This window comes from Atractosteus spatula, chromosome 7 (genome assembly GCF_055471065.1).
Source record: "Atractosteus spatula isolate fAtrSpa1 chromosome 7, fAtrSpa1.hap1, whole genome shotgun sequence".
Lineage (NCBI taxonomy): Eukaryota > Metazoa > Chordata > Actinopteri > Semionotiformes > Lepisosteidae > Atractosteus > Atractosteus spatula.
This window is the reverse complement of record NC_142712.1, coordinates 52,019,050-52,041,305: the sequence shown is the minus strand read 5'-3', so window position 1 is coordinate 52,041,305 and position 22,256 is coordinate 52,019,050. Positions and strand designations below refer to the sequence as shown.

Genomic DNA, 22,256 nt, shown 5'->3' with positions numbered 1-22,256 from the left:
ACATGAGCTGAATCTCAGAATGGATTCAACTGGAGGTGCGCTTTCAAGGGGACTTAAGAGTACGAAGGACAACTCTCCAGTATTAATTACAGGCGCAAAGGAAATAAATAACAACAAGCGTTATAAAACTTCTTAAAAGTAAAACTAGTTTCAGTCTGCTTTTCATCTATCATTCAAATAATTGCTTCATTTTTACTTGAACTGCAGTACTCTCACTTGGAAACGAGAGGGGTGGGTATGTAAAGCACGTGGACCTCTTAATAGTCCAATTTTTTTAAGAAGAAAAATCTGTGAAAACAGGCATCAGGCGGCGAGGAATGGGACAATGAGTACCGCATACCTGCACTGACAGAACTGCGTGATGGACCTCGGCGCCGCAAGACACAACAAACTGAAGGTTTTCACTGTGCTGGAACTTGAAACGAAGTTGACACTGCAGGAACGGGTAGAGTCAACTGCAGGTGAAGAAACCACTGCAGGTTAACACGAGGAGCTCCGGTTTCAGTTATCGGTGCGCTCAGTTTGCAAGTCCTCAGCCCGCGGCGCCGAGAACTGACATATCTACAGGTAAAATGGAAAAACATTACGCTGTCATCCGTCTGGTCCCCGCCCAGGTCGACAGCAAAAGACCTGCTTAAATTGCTCGACAGAAGACATTATTGGAGCCAGCAGGCTAATTCTGAATTCACTTTTTGGACAGCGCAGACTAGAAAAGTCTGTGAGTGAGCCAACCTCCAAAAAGGACACAACCCGAACGCGTCTAATCATTAATCTTTCTCCTCTCTTCAAACGACGTCTGTCACATTCACTTGGGGAAGAAAAGCTCGACTGTATTTCACTCCACACCTACTGTATAGTCGGAAGATTAACAAGTGTCGTACACTTGTTTTTGTGTTTCTTGTGTTTTTGTCGTGCAAAGTGTTTTTTACAAGGTTACTATAAAACCGGGAAAGGAATACAGTGTTTTATTGAACTTCCACCACGAGTGGGTTTTTTTTTTGTCGTTTCCCAAAGGGCAGAGATCGGGAGGATGATGAAGTTCCAATAGACAGTGTAGAAGTTTTTATAATCTCACACCTGGTACTGTTTTGTGAAGAAAGGGAAGAGGGTTAAGGAGAGATCTGTCTGGGCTCGTTCTCCGATACAGTGATGTGGCGTGCGACGAGAGAAGAAAAAAAGAAATACAGTATTTGAAGGAAAACGATTAAACAGTAATTATATCGCGAGGAGCGCTCTGAAGGCACGAAGCGCCCGGCGCAGTCTCTGAGAGAGAGCCCCTGTAAGAGCTCTCAAGCGCCAGGGCTTTTCCCCAATCTTCAAGAACACCGCAAAAACCCTTTTTCCACCTTAATTTGTTACGGCATTATTTAACATCTTCAAGAAGAGATGTCCTTGTTCAAACAAAAGATTCCCATACCTTGGGATTTACAATGGGGTGATCCTAAAACTTCCCTGAAGTAGAGCTGCGCTTAGAATCAAGTTGAAGTGCGCGCACACACACTCTTCAGAACTTCCATGCTCGAAAAGCCATTTATCACTATTCCCGTCCTTTAATTTGTTCTGTTTGTAGTCGATATGGTATAAGCCCCAAGATACAACTCGTGAGATATAAGTCGTGCATCGGGACTGTGCATTTTAACCTCTCGTCTCCAAGGAGTATGTCACCACTAGCGTGCAGGTAAGTTTGTTTTCCACGCTGTAATTTTGGTTTATTGTCCTGAAAGAAGACAATGGAAGAGTTCATTTAGATAACCCCACCTCTCCGCTTTTTAAATTGTACAGACTAAAATTATGCCTATATGCTCTGTTAATGTCTGTAAGCATTGTCTGATGCGTCGCAACCCTTCCTAACAAAAAAAAACAGCTTTCTGACCGTGGATGGATTTGGTAGGGATATAAAATGTCTTTGTTTCTAACTAGAGGTCAAATAGACTTGTGAGGAGATGTTCCCCAGATTTACTCAGAAGAAAAATTAATGTCGTGCTAACTTGCATTATAATCTCTCTTTTATAATGTTTTTAAGGATTTATGTGAGATTGTGTTAAAAACAAGAGTCGATACTTTTTTCGTTTTTTTTTCTTATTCTCTTTCTTTTCTTCCCCTCTTTCCGTTGAATATTTGACTACAGAAGCGCAAGAACGATTATATGGGCAAGCCAGTCCGGTTTTGGAAAATATAGAACAAGCTGAATTGGAATGTGACTGAAAGGAGTTTTTACTGCGAACTTGGACAAAACAGGCAGAAATGTTTCATGATCATTCAGTACAACAGTTCCATGGAGCTGAGACATTGATTCACAAAGAGAATATTATGAATTCGCATAATGATATTGCCATTCATGGTAAATGTTCTATGTGCACACAGTAGTAAATCTGATGTACGCTTTTTCTTCTGGAAGCTATAAATCTATGCACAACATTAAATTAATAAGCAGTGATTTCATCAGGAATACAATCTCTCAAAAGCGAATAAAGCGATTAACTGCTTTTAACACCATATTATACTATTGTACTATAATGCTTTCAGGGAAAAATATGTTGGTGTTAACACAGATTCTGTTAAACGCTTGGGGTGAGCCTCCCAGAGTGCGGAACAGCTTCAGAAGCGATAAGCCTTCCCGGGATGAGGACAAAACATTTTAAACCTCCCGCAGATTTCGGACGGAGGCAATGTGAGCTCTTCTTTATCAGTTTTCTTAGTGAGTGGAACGACGATGTCCGCATCATTCGACATCAGTCTACATCTGAATATCTCTTTAAATATTTCTGAATATGTTGTCTTTCCTTATCTATACACTGTCCCTGTGCTGTAATACTACGTGTTGGGAATGACTGCGTATTTGAAGTACACAGCTAGTAAACTTAGCATGGCTCGGAAAAGAGGAACAGCGAGGAATTAGAGACGAGTTTTTGCTTTAAGCATGGCCAGTTCATGGCATCGGGGTTGATCCTGTTCAATTCTATAATTTATGCCAAATATTACTATAAATTGTTAAAATAACCTAAGATGCCTGAAGCTTTGGTGATAGATTTTTGTCACGACAATGGTATATCCATTCATTCATCCTGAGTGGTAGCTCTCCCAGCTCCCAGTGTAAAATGTAAAAGGTATCCCTTAAAGCCGAGAGGGGGTATTAAAAACAACTCTTGGCACAGAGAATGTGTATGTGCCCGATAAATCCCCATGGGTAGGTCTGATGTGCTTACTTTGAGATGGAAAACCTATCAGCATTATAAAAGCCCCATTTAACTTGCTTCTGTATCACTTGATGACTGCCAGCTTTTGTCATTTTGAAGGCTTTGCTGTATGACAGCTGGAATGTGTCAGTCAGATAGCAGGTGCATCCGTAGAATAGTCAAGTGTGATTAATAGTGGGCACTGTGAATTGTGATGGGAACTGCTTGGCCTACTGATTAGAACAGTTTCACAGTTTCCAGTTTCTCCCTGTTCTTCTAGGGCAAGGCAGGGCAAGGCAAGACTGTGTTTCGCAGTATAAACAGTATAATAATTATGGGACAGGGAATAAGGAAAGTACTTGAAGTACTGAAAGCAGAGCATATTCCTGGAGGTCCATAGGGTTCTCTGTTTTTTTCTTTTATCCACACTCTTAACAGATCTCATTATTGCACTTAAACAATCAAATAAAACCATGTGTTTATAGTGATCAATGATTTAAAGATACTGTATCTTTCAGCTTGCACGATTCTGTTTGTCCACAGTTGACCAGAGCTGACTATGGGTATCACAGAGACGCAGTGATTAGTGTTTATATGCCTTTCAGTCTAGAGATCAGGGATGGTGGAATCTTGTGGTCTGAAATCCGTGGCTTATGACTTGCTAATAATGCCAGATTATCATAGCAGTATACATACAGGGGCTGGAGAGCATTATTTCAAATTTAACCAAGCTCACCAATTTAACAATGACACTTAAATACATAGTAGAAAAGATCTGCTGTAAATTTATGCTCTGTTTAGTTAATTTCTTCAGTATCTGCACAAGCCTTGTAGAAACACTTAAAATCTCTAGGTATTATATCTGGGTGCAAACATACCTGTCTTTCAGTAAAAGCAGTGCCCTATAGGGATATTTGTGATTTCTAGTTGTTAAAGGATAACACAATAACCTCAATGGTATGATGGAATAATAGGATTTATTCTATGTCTAGACACAGAAAGTAATGGGGCAGATGAGTGGATAGACTGCTTATTTAAAGCTACACAGCCAGAGAGTTCTTAATTAAAGCAGGTATTCAATGAAGGAACATTGGTTGCTTATAAAAACCTTGGAACCAAAGTTTCCTGAACTAGCCTAGATTGCCAAATGTGACTTCTTCTGAGACAGTCAGGCCAGTCACATCATTGTAATCCATTTTTTTTTCTACTAGTAATGTTGTTTAGTGGTAATAATACCTTGCATATATATAGTTTGCATATATAGTGGAATTTCATTCCTAAGGATCACAAAGACCTTGACATGTAGGAGAGGACCCATTTCATCCTGGAGATGAAGAGAGAACCTGCATTACCATTTGAAATAACAGGGAACTTCAGGAAATCCACATTGCACAAGCCCAGAGTACTATTCAGCCGGGATAGTGGGGTTAACATCCCTGCTCCTTCAAAAAGTGCTTGTGGGATCCTCATTGACCATTTCAATAACAGCACCTCCTACAACATAGTGGCCTGGGTCACCACAGTGGGGCATTGGGCTGGAAATCCCAGGCTAGAGGTAACTGCTAAAAGGAACGAACACATTCCCAAATGTCGCAGAAGTTCTGTCCAAAGAAAAAGCAATATAAAAATAGGGTCATTTGGACACACATTATATACCCCCAAAATATATTGATTATTTAGCAAAATGTCAATGTTTCAGCACAAAAGTCTGGACAAACACATTAACAAAATTCCAGACCGACATCATATGATCACCTCTTTATATCCTTCTCTTTACCTTCGTGTCTTGCTTTTTTATTTGAAATACAGACACAGTAAAAAGGAAAGCCCAGGCTAGCCAGTGAAAGTATGTTTGTAGACTGTGATTTACAGGCATAGAGATGAGCGATCATCTGTAAACTGCTTGTTGGTTCCCACTCTTTAGCTGTGGTTTTCACTGCCAGGTGACCTGTGCTGCAGTCTGCTATTTTCCCAGCCCTCTTTTATTAGCGACACATGCTGAACTGTGTCCAGGGGCAGAGGTCACATTCTCACCTGCACGGTGTGTACTCCAGCTGAGGAGGAAACATCAGCGCTGAGATGACATCACACAGTTTTCATTTGAAATCATGACATACAGAGTATGGATCCATTTAACTAGCTAACAGCCTGTGCCAAAAAACTTGAAATATTGAGATGCTCAGGTCCTTTAGAGGAAAGGGAACTACAGTAGGTAAATGGTATGGTTTTTGCAAACTAGCAAGCAGAACATTGGCAATGATTTTTTTCCAATACAGTTCTTCCGTACTGTTCTTTTTTTGATTAAAACAATTCTAACCCTGTTAGATTCCTTCTTAACTAATCTACCCCTGCAGAGAGTGAGGAGTAGCATATGTATATTTGGAATCTTTATTAAGTTCTGGGAGCAGTGATTTTTTTAGCTAGTCAGGTGTAAACAGTAAGGGAACAAGTAAAGGTTTATTCCTTGCTGAAAGGAAAAGAGACAGAATGTTTTGAGTGTCTTTTCAGCATGGAATAAACCTATACTTGTTCCTTTGCAGCCTACGCATGCTGACGCAGCTACCCACTTGAAGGTGTAGACAGTTGTCCCTTCTGTAAGCTGGTGACACATCCACAACTTATAGGAGTGCTCTGTGTTTGAAGGTACTGCTGTATCCTGAGCTCAGAAGGCGTTGTGTTACCGTCTTAAATTTTACAGTCTGTTTCCAGTCAGTACCTGAAAGTGGGAGTAACATGTTTTGATGGTGTGATTAATGGCTACAGCTTTTAAACAAACATTTGAGCTTTCAGAGAACTTTTTTTTTCCCCCAGGCACAACTATAATAAAATTTTCAGAAACTGGACGATTTTTCTTTTCTATGGGCACATTTTTTGTCCCATATCGATTAAAGACATTTCCTTTCCGACGGCATTTCCAGCACAACACCCTGATGCTACTCGCTGGCTGTTTTATGCTGCAATTACCTTAATGAGTGGAATTTTGAGATGCTGCACGTTTAATGAGGCTCCCGGCAAAAATGACACAAGTGAACGGTCCTTGTAATTAACAAGCGGCCATTCCTAGCTGTTTTTCTCAGAACAGCATGTTGCGCAGGGCAGAGGACCTGGCACGCAGGCTGGTCAAGGCCAGGTCTTTGTGTTCCTCCAGTTTCAGCAGGAGGGAGGAAAGGCTGGGGCTGATCTGAGAGGTGGGGGGGAAGATCTGTATCGTTTAATTGGACAGGGCAGCTGTCGACATGCGTCAAAGTCGAAAACAGTGTTCTGGATGGAGGCTCTTGAAAAGCCTCCTCCTAAAAAGATGAATAGGAGTAAACAGTCCTTTCATCAAGAAAATGAAAGAAAGCCATTTTGCGTTTGTTTTCGTAAAAGAGCACAGACTGCACTTTCTTTTTCTTTCTATAGAGAAACAAACCTGTATTAGTCATAAGCAGCCTGGAGAAGCTCATGATAAGAGTGAGAAGCCTGAACTTACTTTAATCCTTGGCCCACGAATGCTGAGGTTTGCTGTTAGGGGGCTTCCAAAATTTCCAAGATTTCCGAGAAGCCGTTTTGAGGATGTCATGACTCATCTTCCTTTGCCGCACAGCCCTTGTCAGGTCTTCGCGCTGTTTGTCAGTGCAACAATCCACAGAGCCCCAGTACTGCTTGATAATGTTTCAGATTGAGCGCTGTGACTTTGTAAGGGGAATGTTCAGCACAGCCAAAAGAGGAACAGGCCACCAGGTCAAAAAGACGACCTACATTCCTATATCAAACCTGCTGCTTGTTCTTTTCTGGGACAGTATACAAATTATTGCATCGGAGTGTTCCTGTTCCAATTCCAAAGATCATGACAATAAGATTTATCGACTGCTGAGGTGCAGCTAAGGTACCTCTGAGCCTATCGGGGTTATGTCCATTTTCTTTTCATACCTGTTGGTTTTCAGTAAGTGTTGGTTATTCGTGCTGCAGTGCTGCCACCTAATTGGGACACCTGTGGAATTGGGCACATGAGGGGTGAAGACTTAAGATGGCACCCCTGTTATATTGCCCAAGCATCTCTTCAAGATGGGTCTTTGAAAAGCTGCTGGCCGGTTCAGCCTGAAGCTTTTCTCCTTAAGCCTGCTGCAGCAGCTTGTCTTTGGGGTGCTGGGAGCTTGGTGAACCCCAGCAGTTCTCTCTCTGGGGGTGGGAGTTAATGATTCTCAGTGCATGAAGGGGACTGTCTGACCTTGGTTCCTCTCTGCAGGAGTTTGGCTGTCATGGCAGGTCTAGCCAAGCTATTTGTTGTTATTAATGACTGCTCTGCGACCTGGGGCTGGGGCTTTTGTGCTAAGTGGGCTTTAAGTATCTGCCCCGCTCTCTCTAGCCCTAATTAAATCTCAGAGGGGTGTGTGTATAATTGAATAACCATGTTTGTTTTCTCTTCTGTGTGTTTCCAGGAGGCTGTCTCAATGCGTGGCTCTGACCTTCCTCACTCTCCTGGGCTCCTCCGTGTGTTGGTCCTCCCAGCCCGTAAGGCACTCTTGTTCATTTACACAACCTTTGCACCTCTTTAGCCGCCATTTCAAAGTCCTTGACGCCTGCTGGGTTCAGGCTCTGGAGACAAAAGTTAGGTTTCGTTTCTTTTGTTTTGCTCCGATTATTTGCTCCCTCATGCTAAACCGAGCACTCCCATAGCACCATGCAATCACCCGGTTTTCTGTCGTCTCCAGTTTGTGACATGAACATCAGCCTTCCGATTAAGTGTTAATGTCGGCACAAGAGCAGACTTCAGAAAACTGTTTTATTTCTGTTCAATTTGATTCTTAGTGTTTCATATACATTTTGCATATGACCAGGGTCTCCATCTTGACTGGGGTGAACCTTTATATTGTATGTTTGCATGGCACTGAACCCCAAATTCTCCAAATTGCAAGTGGGGTAGCCGTAGGCAGAAAAGTGTTCCAGGCTGTACATCACTGCTTCTCAGTCCTTCTCCTGAAGAACCCCTCCATCAAATTGTTTTGTGTTCCATCTGAGCCTTTAATCCTTGAAGGTGATTGATATGTAGTTCACTAGGATCTTTTGTTTCTGCTCTTACCAAATCAGATGAGATTGGCAATTACTATCAACAATTAACAGAATTCTGAATTATTCACCTGCCTTTTTTCAGGTATGTGGTATTCAAGAAATCCAGAGTGTTGGATAAAGTCGTTCCCACCTATGTCTGGTCACTATAAATTGTTCACTAATGAAGAGCTATGTAGACTGAAACAAGGCAACATGCAAAAGTCAAAATCGTGTCTGTTTCACCTTCTTCAGATTCCTCTTTGTGTCTCGCTCCAAGCGAGTCTTAATCTTAATCCCCAGATATTTTTTTTTCGTAATGTGGAAATTTTACTGGAGGCAAAGGGAAAGCAAATTATTAAGAAAATGGTAGGGTTCTCTCTGCTAATTTTTCACTTATTTCTGCCTTTGTTTATAACCAGAGTGTAATGGCAGCAACGGGTTTAAAAGGTCTAATCAAGCAAGAAGTACATTTAAAGGCACAAAATAGCCTCTAATTAAGATCTAAGTTGTTGAGAACCTCAGCTCTAGATAGCAGTATGAACAGGATTGTTTCTCATCTGTATAGTGTAAGGAGAGCTGTGGAGGTTTACCTAGGTATGCTGAGCTTATGCTATTGGACCACGAATGTCTGTCAATCTTCGATTTTCCCACGTAGGATAACAGTCATGAAACTCAGTCAAAACTCAGACAAAACATCGTGCAGTAGCTGCCGTGACAGCTTTCACGGTTAGACTACAGCGGCCTGCAAAGGGAGAGGAAGTGGAGGGAGGGACTGATTGCATGCTGTACTGTGTGGTAAAGGCAGCTTGTTTTTCAGCACATCAAGGGCCCTTAATGGCACCTGATAGGATTTATCTCTTCATCTGTCCTTCTCCTGCCGGTACCCGTGGCCTCCTTTCTTTCTCCTTTTACTGCCATCTTTCATCGCTCCATCTAGGGCTGGTGAAGGGTCAGAGAGGTGGTGCTTGGGGGGTCGGGAGGCTTTTTTGAGAAAAGGAAGACCCCCCTGCCCACGCCACCCAGAGAGAGAGAGAGAAAGAGAGGCAGACTTGCAAAGACAAAGAGGCCATCTTTTTTATTAACTCGGCTTTAACTCCAAATTCCTTTCCCCACAAATAGCTCGCTAGAGACGTCAAAGGCACACAGGCACTGCCTCTCAAGTTACCTTTTGCCGCTTAGGGCACAGGTTTAAAAACTGCTAAAAACAGCAACAGAAGAAATATGTGAGGTTAATGAATAATTCGTGCATCTATCATTGCTTAAAGGCCTCCAGGCAACCCCCGGCCTTTGCTATCATCCTGGCTCAATGTCATTTGTTTGTGCCTTCACTTCCTGAAATAAAAAAAAACATGGTATGTTTTTTTCTGTTTTTTATAACGTGGTGGCCTTCTACAAGATGCAAATGTTCTACATCCTGATCCAGATCTTTTTTTCCAGCATCTTAGCAGTGTGTGTGAACCCCGAACCCCAAAGGCTTTCCCTCTGCGGCCCTCCTTTCATCACTGTTTTCTGAGAATAGCCAGAGGGAGCCCAGGGTTTCAAAGGTGAAAGGCCGGTACATTAATTCCCAGCATCGACAAGCCCCCTTTCCAACTGCTACCAACACTAATTTGAGTTTCCCTGTTGGCGGTAATGAGGGCAGTTCCAGGTCAGTCTGCATTGCAAAATGATAGACTCTAATCATAAAGCATTACTGCTCCAGTATGGTGCACTCATGTATCATTCACCCTTCGTGACCTGAGCAGGCAGCGTGGTCAGGCACTCAGTAATAATATGTCATATACAACAGTGGGCTGATGGCAGTGAAAAGCCAGCAACGGCAGTGCTGTTTTTAAAGAGGAATAATGACATTTTCTTATTGGCCTTGAGTTTTTTTATCTTTCCCGAGGTCTAATTTATGCAAAGCGGTAAGAAATAAAATAATCTAGCGCACCCGTTGTGACTACTTACAGTGCTACATTACAAATACTCACAATGGAGGTTTCACTGCCAGTGGAGGGTGCAAAGGGTTAAACCTTTTGAGTTAAACAGGCACACAGCTCCCCTGTATGGAGCTGTGCCAGTGAAATCCACCTTAAGGGAAAATTATTGGAATGTGTTTAAAACGGCTTTTGCACTGTTGAGTTGTTTGAGGTTGTTCAGCAATGTTTACAGTTAACAATTCGTACTGAGTGCTTGAAATAGATCTTATGATGGAACTGCTATAAATTTATTGTGATTTCACACCAAGAGCTTTCAAATTACATAGCTGCCAAGGATGCATTCACTGAGACAGGAGAGAGGAGGGAGTGCCCCACTCCTCATATCCGTTCTACATTCCCAGAACACTTCCACCTCTAAGGGGAAGACCAGCTATTTATGACCAATAGCTGAGGCAAACAATGACGCTGCTCTACCCGTATTCCCAGAATATGACTAGGGGCTTAACAACAAAAGGCAGCTGTACTGTTGTAAGGCAGAATAATGTGCCCTCAGCTATGAAACATTGCATTTATTTCACCTATGCGGATGGCTAGTAGTTCTGTCCCAGGGGGTAGTAATGTGGTTTGGGCTGATGAATGCTGTGGGGATAAATGATTGAACAGTTATTGCAAGCATCTTGACACCCTGTGAGAAATTATCTTGGGGGATAGACAGTGAGGTGAAATCAGATAAAGGGGAAGAATTTACTAGGTCAGTAAAAACAATGCTTCCAAGAATGACTGCGAATGAGCTGCTGGTAGAAGCTGTGAAGCCCATAGATTGCTTTTTTTCCACACATTTCATGGCATTTGTCTTTGAAGGCAGCCTGTTCTCCTCTTTGTGGTGGGTCTGTTCTACCTTTTCTGTTCCTCCTCTGCACTTTCCCATTTCCTCATTCCCTCTCTCGTTCTCTTCCTCTGCCACTATTACACTGTCTCTCTTGCACTCCTCTTCTGTTTTTCATGTTTCCGTCTCTGCACATATCTTTCAGGGAATTTTCCTCCTCTCTCTCTCTCTCTCTCTTCCTTTTAGTCTCTCTCACCCTCGCTCATTGTCCCGCTCTGCCTCCCTGCCTCAGGTGCTCCTGGGCTCAGCCGGGGACGAAGCCGTGCCTCCTGGCCGTGTCCGTCGCCAGCTACGATTTGGGAACGAGTGGAGCTCTTGGAGCGGCTGGTCAGCCTGCTCGCGCACCTGTGGGGGAGGGGCCTCTGTCCGTACCCGCACCTGCATCACCAGGTTAGGACCGGGCAAGATGCAAGCATGGCAGAGCCTGGCTTCACACGTACTGTACTCGGGGGTAGAAACACTGACATCTTCACTACCCTTTAAAACTGCAGCAGGTGTTATGCCTGAAAAAGAAGGTATTCGTTTTTTTAAGTTTTCCTTTTGGAAAAAGCCATATTCATGCACATTTTTATTGAAATATTAATAGTCTGTTGCCATATTTAACACCTCTTTTATCGCAGATGGCAAAACAGGAATGAGTGGAGCTTAGTGGAGCTTAAAACATTTGAGTACAAAACACAATGATTTAGTAATAGAGCCCTCCTGTGGATTTAACCTCTTCTTGCTTCTTTCCTCTTACATAGGCTCTAAACACTTCTGTATGATAAAGTGGGAAGCAGTATTCAAATAATTAAAACCACACCTCCTTCCTTGGCAATAAGGAAATGCCTGACAAATAGCAGGGCTCCTACATCTGCACTTTGCAAAAAATCACAACCGCTGATGCCAAACAATGGACACAGGCTTTGCTGAAATGTTTGGGGCATTCTGTTGCAGGAACCCACTTGGGGGGCCGTGTCCTGGAGAGCCCAGGCAGTACAAACTCTGTAACTCCAAGGTGAGGATCTCCACACAGCCCTATGCAAAGCTCCTCAGCCCCCATGTTCTGAGAACTGGGCCAACTTCCTGATTCTTTGCTCGTGTGTAGCAGCTGGATATTGACGGTACAGGTTTGCATATGCAGATTTGAACTTTGATAATAGAGCAGTGCAGTTGAGATTATGATGTCATCAGACATCTTTCCAGCACTTAAGACGTCCAAGTACATGCCACAGAAGAAGCAACTGTGCTGAGCCATTTCTCTTAGCACAGTAATCATGGAGCGTGTGCATTTATTTTTGTTTGATATATTCTATTGCACCAATGCGCAGGCTGAGATTTACTCAGTTATCACTCTCAAGATTTAAAGAGGTCACTTTTGGGTTTTTATTATGTGATCGGATTTTCCATTGCAGTGCTGTTCAGACAAAACTGCTGCTTTTGATGACCCTAGGGTATGGAGAAGCAAAACATAACATAATTCATCTTTATGTACATGGCAGTCCTAGTAATATGTGTTTAGCAGTGGGAATTACAAGGTGTTTACGCTATATCACAACCATTTCCTGCTTGCCTCTCCACACAGCGAACTATGTATGAGCAAATATTAGGAAGCACCAGCTACACGGTACTAATGTTAGTTATGTTAGGTTGTATACAGACAGCCTATTCTGAGATATTAATACAACTTGTGCTCATTGAGTAAGAGTAGCCAGGAACTTGCCCCTCTGTTCTGGCATCAAAATTGACTCATGTTTTCACCCTTCTTTTGAATTCAAAAACTGTTTTGGAAGAATCTGGTAATCTAGAGAAATTTCAGCAACTGAAACAGGTCATGAGCAGCAAATAGTCATCAGACTGTAAGAAAGGTTCCAAACAAGATGGGGTCACCTGGGCCATTTTACATGCTGGTTGCTGGTAGCTGGTAGCTAATTCATTTTTTGTGTTTTTTGAATGAAGCTGAGTTATCAAATCTAACAACATTACTAGGTAGCTATTCCAGAACCCTTATGGTCTTAGTTCTAGAGTCTGTTATTCTTTTTAATCTCCAGTTCTGTGTGTGAGAAAACTGCAGATATAGCCAAAGGTGCAGGGAGTGTGCATGAATGAGTCAGCACAGGGTGTGTTGATCAAGGCGGCAGTGCTTAATAGAGGCATACTTCAGAGATGACCAAGTATGGGGAGCAGGTTGCTGCAAGCTCTCTGCTCTGCTGTCTTCCTCTCTAATGGTCAGAGTATGTGACTGCAGTTCATTTTTCACATGCAGGAGTGCTTGCCGGGGTCAGTGGAATTTCGGGAACTCCAGTGTGCCGCATTCAATGACCGACCCCTACTGGGCAGAGCTACATACAGGTGGACAACTTTCCATGGAGGTGAGAGAGCCCAGGCCTTTCCTGCAGCAGTCCTTCAGCATTGCTGGTTGTGGCATTACCGTTGCCTCTTTCCAAGCTGAGGTATCTTAAAAAGCAGTTCCCTGCTTGCATCATTATGTGCATACCTCTAAGTTTTGAATGTGCCTGATCTCATTTAGGTCTGTCTTTTTCTCGCACATCTGTTTGTGTGTCATCCTGTGTATTTGCTAGTTTTCGCATCTGTAATCATGGTCAGCCCAGTCTCAAGTACCTTACTAGACATTGCTGTTTCTCCTGTTTGTCCCCCATATCTCTCCTGGTTTTGTCTCTCCAGGTTCCAACCGCTGTGAGCTGAGCTGCCTGGCAGTTGGGCACAATTTCTACTATAACTTTGGGCGTGTTCTGGATGGCACACCTTGCCACACAGAGCCAAAGGGAGTCTGCGTCAACGGGCAGTGTTTGGTGAGTTATACAGATGGAACTAACCAACATACATATCAGCCTTTACAGAAATGCATTTAGAATATGCAGACTGCTAAACATCACAGTGATCTGGACTGAATGTTTTGGCTCCCGTTTTCTGCCCTTCTCCCAGGTGCCGTTAGGCTAAGATGCTGAGATTCTATGGTCTTACAAAGGCTACCAAATCTTTAATTGCTGCATTCTCCAAGAGCCCCAGCCAGAGAGTTGTAACTAGCTACTGTATCAGGTGTATATCTGATCATTAGTGAAGGGACACCTTCTCCCTTGGCTGCCTGTGAAAGGAAGATGCTGGAGGTCTAGAGAGCAGTTACGTGTTGGCTGTGCTTTTCGTGCGAGGAGCACAATTGATTCTTAGCCAATAGGAAAAAGAACAGGCTGTGTTCATGTCAAGGTATAATTTATGGACTGTAAGGTCTGCAGTGCTCCTGACCTGGGCAGACATTGAGGGCTATTACAAGAGTGTGACTGCTCCAGAGACGAGGCAGACGGAGATTATAGCTGAATGGGAGGCACTGATTATGTTTGATTGAACCCAGACCTGCTCTCTGACCCCAGTCCCTAATATCGGTCTATGATACCTGCTCTAGCAGTCTGCTTTTTTCAGGGTACCTTTACTCACAGACCCAGCCTTGTGTTTTTTTTAACTCTTGTGAAACCATGCCCTCAAGCGCTTGACTTGGTAAGTATATACTGATTCATATCACATCGTTTCGGATCCTGTACTGATGCATAGATAGAATCAGCGCGGGGGGGGGGGGTGTATTTAACTATATGTTTCTCAAAATTCTGTGGAACCCTTGAACAGTCTTTCTTCAAATATTTTTCATGTCAGTGTGGTACAGTAGCTCTTCTGATCCTGAAGCACAGTTGCTCCACTAAAGATTGCAGTCAGTGGGTGGTGGTAGGCACTGGTGTCTTTTGCTCCATTTCTCAAAAGAGGGCTTACAGCACTGGAACAGGAAGCTCAAAATGTTAAGACTCCCCACGTTTTCTCTCAGGAAATATCTGCTATGCAGCCCCTGTCCTGTGGAACAACATTACCGCCACCTCTGGCCTCCCCCTTTCCCTCTCCTCCTTCACCCTCGCTTTTCCGTGGTCCAGGGAGAGCCTCTTATCACCTATCTAATCTTTCTCCGTCCCTCCCCTCCTGCCTTTGTTTTCCCTGTGGTATTCCTGTGTAAATATCTGCAGGGTCAGGGCAGTTTCGGTCCGTGACGTGGAGGGTGGATACGGTCTGCTGGCACCACCCAGCAGGAGAATGACATGTGTGTGAGATGGGGATGGCGGTGAAGGCCCCTCTTCTCATTGCGGCGCTTGTCGCCCCAGGAGATCCCAGTCTCAGCCCCAGCTGAGATAAGGCTGGGGCGTGCGACTGAATGGTATTTTTCAGAAATAATGAGGGGGCTGATATTGTGCAATATGACCACTTTTCTGTAGAAGGAAACTGTGTCAAAATGAAAAATGCTCTGCATCCACATGACTTGGGCACACCTAACCACGTTGATAAAAGACATTCCTTCATGTTAGCTTAAGAAAATGAAGGCAAAGGGAGAGGTGACTGACTTTTGTACTGGAAGATTGTCATTTCTATTTTTTGATTATTACCTTTTCTCTTGGCCACAGGAGCCTGGCTGTGACCTGGTCTTGGGCTCAGCACAGAAGGAAGATGCCTGTATGGTGTGTGGGGGGCACAACACCACCTGCTTGCATCATCACAATGTGTACCAGAGCCACAGCCAGGCTGCCGGTGAGTGCCTGCACTGATCTAAGCAAAAGCATTCGAAAAGGGTACACTCACTCATTAATAGAGCTACCAAGTATCTGTCCATTCATTTTCCATCCATAAAGTCCATCTACTTTCCACAATCACTTTGTCCATTGGAGACTTATAGTAAACTGGAGCCAAACCCAGCAATGGGTGTGAGGCAGGATGCGTCTCAAACAGGATGCCAGTCCTTTGCAGGGCACCCAAACAATCAAAACTTTTTAATAATTTAAATTTGTTGTGATCGATATTTCTAGGGCATCTTGGTGGAAATGTTTCTCAGTGGTTAACCATTCTTGTAACCTGAGTGGTGTAAAATTCATCAGAGCAGGCCTGTGGTCGAGTAGGCCTCATACTGTATCAAGTCAACATGGTTCCAGTTCACATCCTGGGAGACAAATATAGACTGAATCTTGGGAGAAGGAAATGATCAAGAGACCAAGTCAAGGAGTTACAAGATCACATCCAAGTCTTGGCAGGGTTAAGTCCAGCTGTTCTATGTCTGAAAAGAGTAATCTGACATGAGTCCTACTCACCTACTATACAGTACAACCAGTGGTACAGTACTCCAGTTACACCAAAGATTTCAGTAAAGTGGATGTTAAATACTCAGAAGGAAAAGAGGGACAGTGTTCAACTGAATCAAGTAAGAAGGCACCTACAGCATCAAAGTTGGGGTGCAGCTGATCCCTAACCCTAATCCTTATAAAACAGTGAGTCACACATTCGACCCTGACACCTCCAGCACCTCACTCGGCAACATGTTTTCTTGTAAAACAGCAGCCCTTTTATGCCAGTCCTTGTGTAGGCAGAGTGAAAATACTTGGCATAATTCTGTTCCAATTGAGTGAGCAGAAAACAGGCGATAAAGCTTGCTTTGTTTATAGAGTCTAAAAAGTGTTTCGGTTCTCCCACTCCCATTTTCAGAATAAAATATAACATATTTGAAGTGGCTAGTACAAAGCTGTGCAGTTAGGTCCACAGCCAACAGGGCAGGGCCTCTGCATCGCCACACTGTGCAGCTCCGCTGCAAGAAAGCCAAGACTGCAGAAGGCCTCAGGACTGATGCTGGGGAATATAGAAAGCCTTTTTTAACAGCACAAGCTTCAAAGCAACCCAGGTCCTCTTTGACCCCTAACTGGATGAAGAGCTTAGAAAATGGATGGATGATTCTTAGTGATTTTTGCAGCACTTCCGTACCTCCGATGTTTGTTGTTCAATTTTACACCACACAAGTCTCACCAGCCAGAGAACAAGGAGTAAATTTAACCTGGGAGCTGAAAACTATAAAAAATTATCCTGGCTTTGTGCAAAATTAATAATACTTTCATTTTCAAGAGTAAGTGCCATGCAAAGAGCAAGTAAAAGCAGGTCAACAAAGGCAAGTGTATATTCTGCCTAGATCGATATACTGTATATATAACCTTTCTCAGTTACTTATTAAGAGTGAGTAGAAGTCCATATAAATTATGGGATAAATGAATATTATATACCATGACCCTCACCAGGAAAAGCAGGTGAAAATGGATGGATGGATGAATATTATACAGCTCCGATCATTTCACAATGCCACAGTTTAATTTAAAGATTTAATTTAATTTAAAGCAATTTCAAGAGATTTCTGCATTATATACAGTATTAAATATGAATAATCAAATGAATGCCTGTACTGGTATGTGTGTCCATCGACCCAAGCCTCTCCGTCTCCTCTCAGGTCCTTTTGGATACAATGAAGTTACTATGATTCCTGCAGGAGCCACACACATCCGTGTGACTGACAACAGCAAGAACTACTTGGGTAAGAACCAACCCTCTCACAGACCTGATAAGTGTTCTCCACATTTCTTGTTCTTTAAACAAGGTAAGGAAAAGAACCAGGTTTTGGACTCCCTTCACATCGTTTCCAATGGGGCTCAGCAGTCAGTTGATTCAACCAATCTTGCTGGGACCATAAATTATCTCACATAATGGACAAATAGCTGGAGAAGGAGACCCTCCAGCAGAACTAGGAAAATGCTATTCCCCAGCTGTTGCCTCTTCCTGCTAAAACCCCATGGTCCTGCTGTGTTATGGGTGTTTGTCTCTATAAACACACCGCCCTGCATATTTTCCACTCTGTGCTGGGGACAAAAATAATGTGTGTTCAAAATGGAAAAGACAATTAAACCAGTGATAACAAGGGTGGAGGAATAAGTTGGGGGAATGAAACAGTATTTTAGATAAAATAGCTTCCACCAGGGCATTATGCTATAAAAAGACATCAATAGATTTTAATAATGTGGTGTTGAAGAGTAGGCCTCAATAGAGCCTTTTATCATCTGGCATGCATTTTATCAGCACAATCATCATAAATTAGTTTGCTATTCCTAGCCAGGGTACACTGGGGAACCTGGAGCAGAGAAATGTGCCAAGAATTGGCTGCCTCTGCCTGCCATTACAAACACTGGGAATAAGATACCTTAACAGTCTGTTCTCTTTCACAGTAAGTGCCCGGCTGCGATCACAGGCATCTTCTAGTGGACACAGCCTGCTAGGCCAGTAGAAGAATCGGTGTAGAACTTTAGTGCTAAATTCAAGCATCTGTTTTTCTAGTTCAGAAACATTGATCCTGAAATGTTAATGTCTTCCCAAGAAGGTTTTGTAATTAAAGCACCGTACACTATGAATGTGATTCCTCCAGTGCACAGACAGGCAGTGCTCACAGCACTTGCAATGCATGATTTCCCTGGCAGCAGTGCTGAAGAAACAGCACCGCTCTTGGCTGAGCCAGACTGGTCAGTAGCTTCTTGTTGCATCCCTCAGCTCTGCAGAACGGCCGCTCCCAGTTCGTAATCAACGGAAACTGGAAGATCAATGTACCGGGGGAGTACAGCGTGGCTGGGACCAAGCTGGTGTACAAGCGCTCTGCAGACCTGTGGGAGAGCTTCGAGGCCCCAGGGCCCACACAGGAGGACCTGCACATTATGGTCAGTTGGTGATTAATGGGATTAATTCACGTGTGTGTACCTGTGGTGGGTGGGGGAAGGGGTGGGGGGGGGGCAGCTCCCTTTCAGTTTTTTTTTTGCTTTGCAGCTTTTCCAGGATTTGGACAGGGCTCAGAAACCTCATTCTTATACAGAAACTTGCATTAGCCACCTTGGGGAGAATATTCCTAAAGTGTTCTTTTAGCAAAATTATTGTCATCAATTTCAAAAGTACTTGTATCCAGCTGTTATCAGGAAGTCACTGAATTCTGGTAAAGTTTGTACACCCAGTGGCCTAAACCCAGAAGCATTGGAGAGCAGGGCAGGACTGTGCCCTGCCAGGACTTTGCAGGGGACGCGCATGATCATGCAGAGTTAAGCAAGCCAGCATGTCTTTACAAATGGAAGGATACCAGTGCACCTGTGTGAACATGATCAAAACATGCAAGTGCTACATGCCTGGCTCCTCGGCTGAGAACTGATCCTAGGACAACAAAGACAGAATTCCAACATTGTCCTTTAACGTAATATTGTATTTGATATGGATGACTTTACATACTTCTGTTCTTCTATAGGTTCTGTCCACTGACAGGAATTCTGGGATAGAGTACGAGTACTGGCTGCCCCCTGACCAGTATGCTCTGTATCACGGAGGGAGGAGTCAGCTGCGCCAGCCACATCACGCTGCCAGCTTTACGCCTTGGCAACCACCAATCACAACAACCACCACTCCAACAACCACCACCACCACCACCAGACCTCCTCACTTCGGTACATGACCTCTGTGGGATGAGCTTCCTCTTCAAGCTTGTAATACAAGGTTCCCAAGTCTAAAGTCCAGGGGCATGCAACCACAGTGTTCCCAGTAACATTAGCCTACCAAACTACTTTCTGGAATTTAACTTGGGCATTTTCAGGATTAAACAGCCTAACAATGGTTAGACACCTGAATTAAATGCTCATTTCTTAGGTGTGTATCAGAGTATTTGTAAGACTGCATCTCATGCTACTCTCCACTGATGGCCTTTTTAAAAGCTTTGATCTAAAAAAAAACACTTATGTCACTGCAGTGATCTCTGCTCTGCTTTCCTACGTGACTGAGATAAGGAAGAGGGGTCGAGTATTAGGGACGCATAAAGCTCTGGGAACAATTAATACTTCTGTTATTCTTAGATGCCTGAACAGCGGACAGGTCTGACCGGTTGTCCTTCTCAGTCCCCTTAGGAACCAGGCCAGTGGGACACCCGTCAAATCAACCCCAGGCCCGGCTGGAGAGAGATGAGAACCAAAGCAACTTGCTGCCCCGGCCTCCTCGTGCCAGTGAGAACTGCTACAGCTCTCGGGCTGTCTGGTTTTATTTATTTAACGTTTCACAGAGCCTATCTGAAATCGTTTTGACAAGCCAGTAACACAGCCGTGACAAAATGCCATCCTTACACACAGTGGACTCTGATCAATCGCCCCCCCCCACCCCCCATGGATCATACAGGACTGAATGTAAATGCTTTCACAGACAGCTGATGTCCGTAAAATTACAAGCTCCTAAAGGATCCTGTGATTATCTGAGAGAAATATTATATTATTGGTTGCAGGTAAATGGATAAGTCACTCAGCCTCATTTTTATAGCTGACACCCTGGCACGTTTCAAAAGAGGAACTGGATAAGGTTCTTGGATCATTTATTGTTACTGTAACAAATAGCCTCCTCTTCTTTTGTAACTTCTTACGAAATCTGAATGCTACCTGACCACTTTCTTCAGCCTGTTGATCTTGATCTTGATTGTCCTTGCTGTCCACTTGCTGCAGGGCACTGTGGCAAGTGCAGGAGGGTCCGGGGCAGAGGAGAACGCCAAAGACAGTACTGCCAGAAGGACTTTGGTGAGTCTCCAGCACTGGACCTGTCAAAGAGCTGTGTTGGCTGAGTGGAGCTTCATGGGGCTTATAGGTTTGAGGGACAGCCCTACCTCTACATCTTCAGGCCTGAGTGCCATACAGGGAGAGGGTGTGTGAGAGCCAGAGTGCCCTGTCGTGCAGTCTACCACCTCTCCAGTCATTGTGCATCTGTCTGCCTCTCTGTCTTGACAGTGTTCCGTGCGAAGGTCATGGGGAAGCAGTATCGAGGCCAGGAGACGCGCTATGACGTGCAAATCATCCATACCTACCGCAACCGTTTCCGCCTGGAACATCGGGAGTTCCTGTGGGTGCCTAATGTCTGTGACTGCCCCCTGTTGGAGGAGGGCCGCCAGTATGTGCTGATGGCCCGACGCCATGTCAACTACGAGCGGACGCTCAACCGCATCCTGCTGGAGCCCGACAGTTACGCTCATGCCTACCATCCCCGTGAGGACAGGCTGCTGCGGCCCCTGGAGCAGCAGTGTAGTAACCGGCACTCCAGACTGCCCGCCGAGCTGAAGAGCTAGACTCCGCAGACATGCAGTCCAAACAGATCGGCCTCCACATCCTGTCTGCACACACACTCCAGGGGTGCTGTACATACGACATTCTGATTCCAGCAAACACGGGAGACTATATGGCGTGTTCGTGCAGAAACAGTGGCAAGACTGAAAGGGCTCGGAGGACAGGGGGCCCCAAGATCATCAGAAAGCTTGTTGGGCGTGTTGGAACATAGACAAGTGCAATGTAGAAATGGGAATAGAGAACACAGCTGGCAACATGTGAAGCCAATGTAATTCAGAGAACACAAAGACCCAAGGACAAGCAAACAGAAATGAATGGTTTCTAGAAGGAAAGAGACACCCTGTTTGCTAAGTTCACTGCTAACACCTTCAAGGAGAACTCTTTCTGTAAACAACAGCCATCTCACAATTTCAGATACCAAAGATGGGATGTTCAAGCTGCGCACAGTATTATTTCACTTTGGGCAACAGTCCAAAAGCGAACACGTGCTGAAATGTACTATTGCACAGAAAGTCTACATTTCTAGCCGTGATTTTCTAGGTAGAAACGTAAACAACCTACAACACACCTCATGCTGCAGATCCTCACAGTATTTCGTGTGCCGATCTAGACTTCTACACCAGCACATCAATTTGTATGTTTTCAGTGCAGTTGTTTTTAGCACAAAAATATTCTGTCTTACCAGGGTTGCTTTCTGCTTCCCTATCATAACCCTATAGGTTTAAGTACAGAGCAATGCATAGTGCTGACCATATTTATGAAACCACAGAATATAATGAAATCACTTTATAAAGTTTATAATGTTTTGAGTCACATGCATTTATATTTGTGCATTGTTTTTAAAATACTTTTTTAACCTAACAAAGTGTATTTTATTATAATTATTACTGGTGCTGTTGTTATTATCCTTTGAGAATATAATATCACATTTCATCCTGAGGCCATCCTTGTGTGAGTTACAGGTGGGATTTCCTGTATGTTTCTAACTCTATCTATAGATACAGCCGGGAGGGAAGTGGGATCCCGGACAGAGCTACCCAATCCTTGTCTTGGAGAGCCAGTAAGTTTCTGTAGGTTTTCCAGGATTCAATCACGTTTGAAGCTGGTTAAACTCATTCAAGTAGGTAAGAGTTTAGCAAGACTGAAAAGATGTGTAGAGGATCAAGACACCACTATTCTTATCTAGAAAGCGTTCAAATATTTATTAGATGAAAAACAATGGACCAGAACTATTTTACTTTGTTTTTCTTGCTTTTCACTCACTCCAGGGCCTTTTTAAACT

General features: G+C 43.8%; 1 protein-coding gene across 1 annotated transcript; it reads left to right on the top strand.

Annotated features, from left to right (window-relative positions):
• On the top strand, positions 1 to 21,904 carry adamtsl5 (ADAMTS like 5). The gene is made up of 13 exons (XM_088921235.1): positions 1 to 1,678; positions 7,598 to 7,670; positions 11,248 to 11,405; positions 11,952 to 12,012; positions 13,261 to 13,366; positions 13,680 to 13,807; positions 15,452 to 15,575; positions 17,308 to 17,391; positions 18,396 to 18,559; positions 19,132 to 19,327; positions 19,772 to 19,876; positions 20,363 to 20,434; positions 20,642 to 21,904. The coding sequence occupies exons 1-13, from the start codon at positions 1,659 to 1,661 to the stop codon at positions 20,974 to 20,976; spliced, it is 1,626 nt and encodes a 541-aa protein (XP_088777361.1). The 5' UTR covers positions 1 to 1,658; the 3' UTR covers positions 20,977 to 21,904.
• The last annotated feature ends 352 nt before the right edge of the window (positions 21,905 to 22,256 follow it).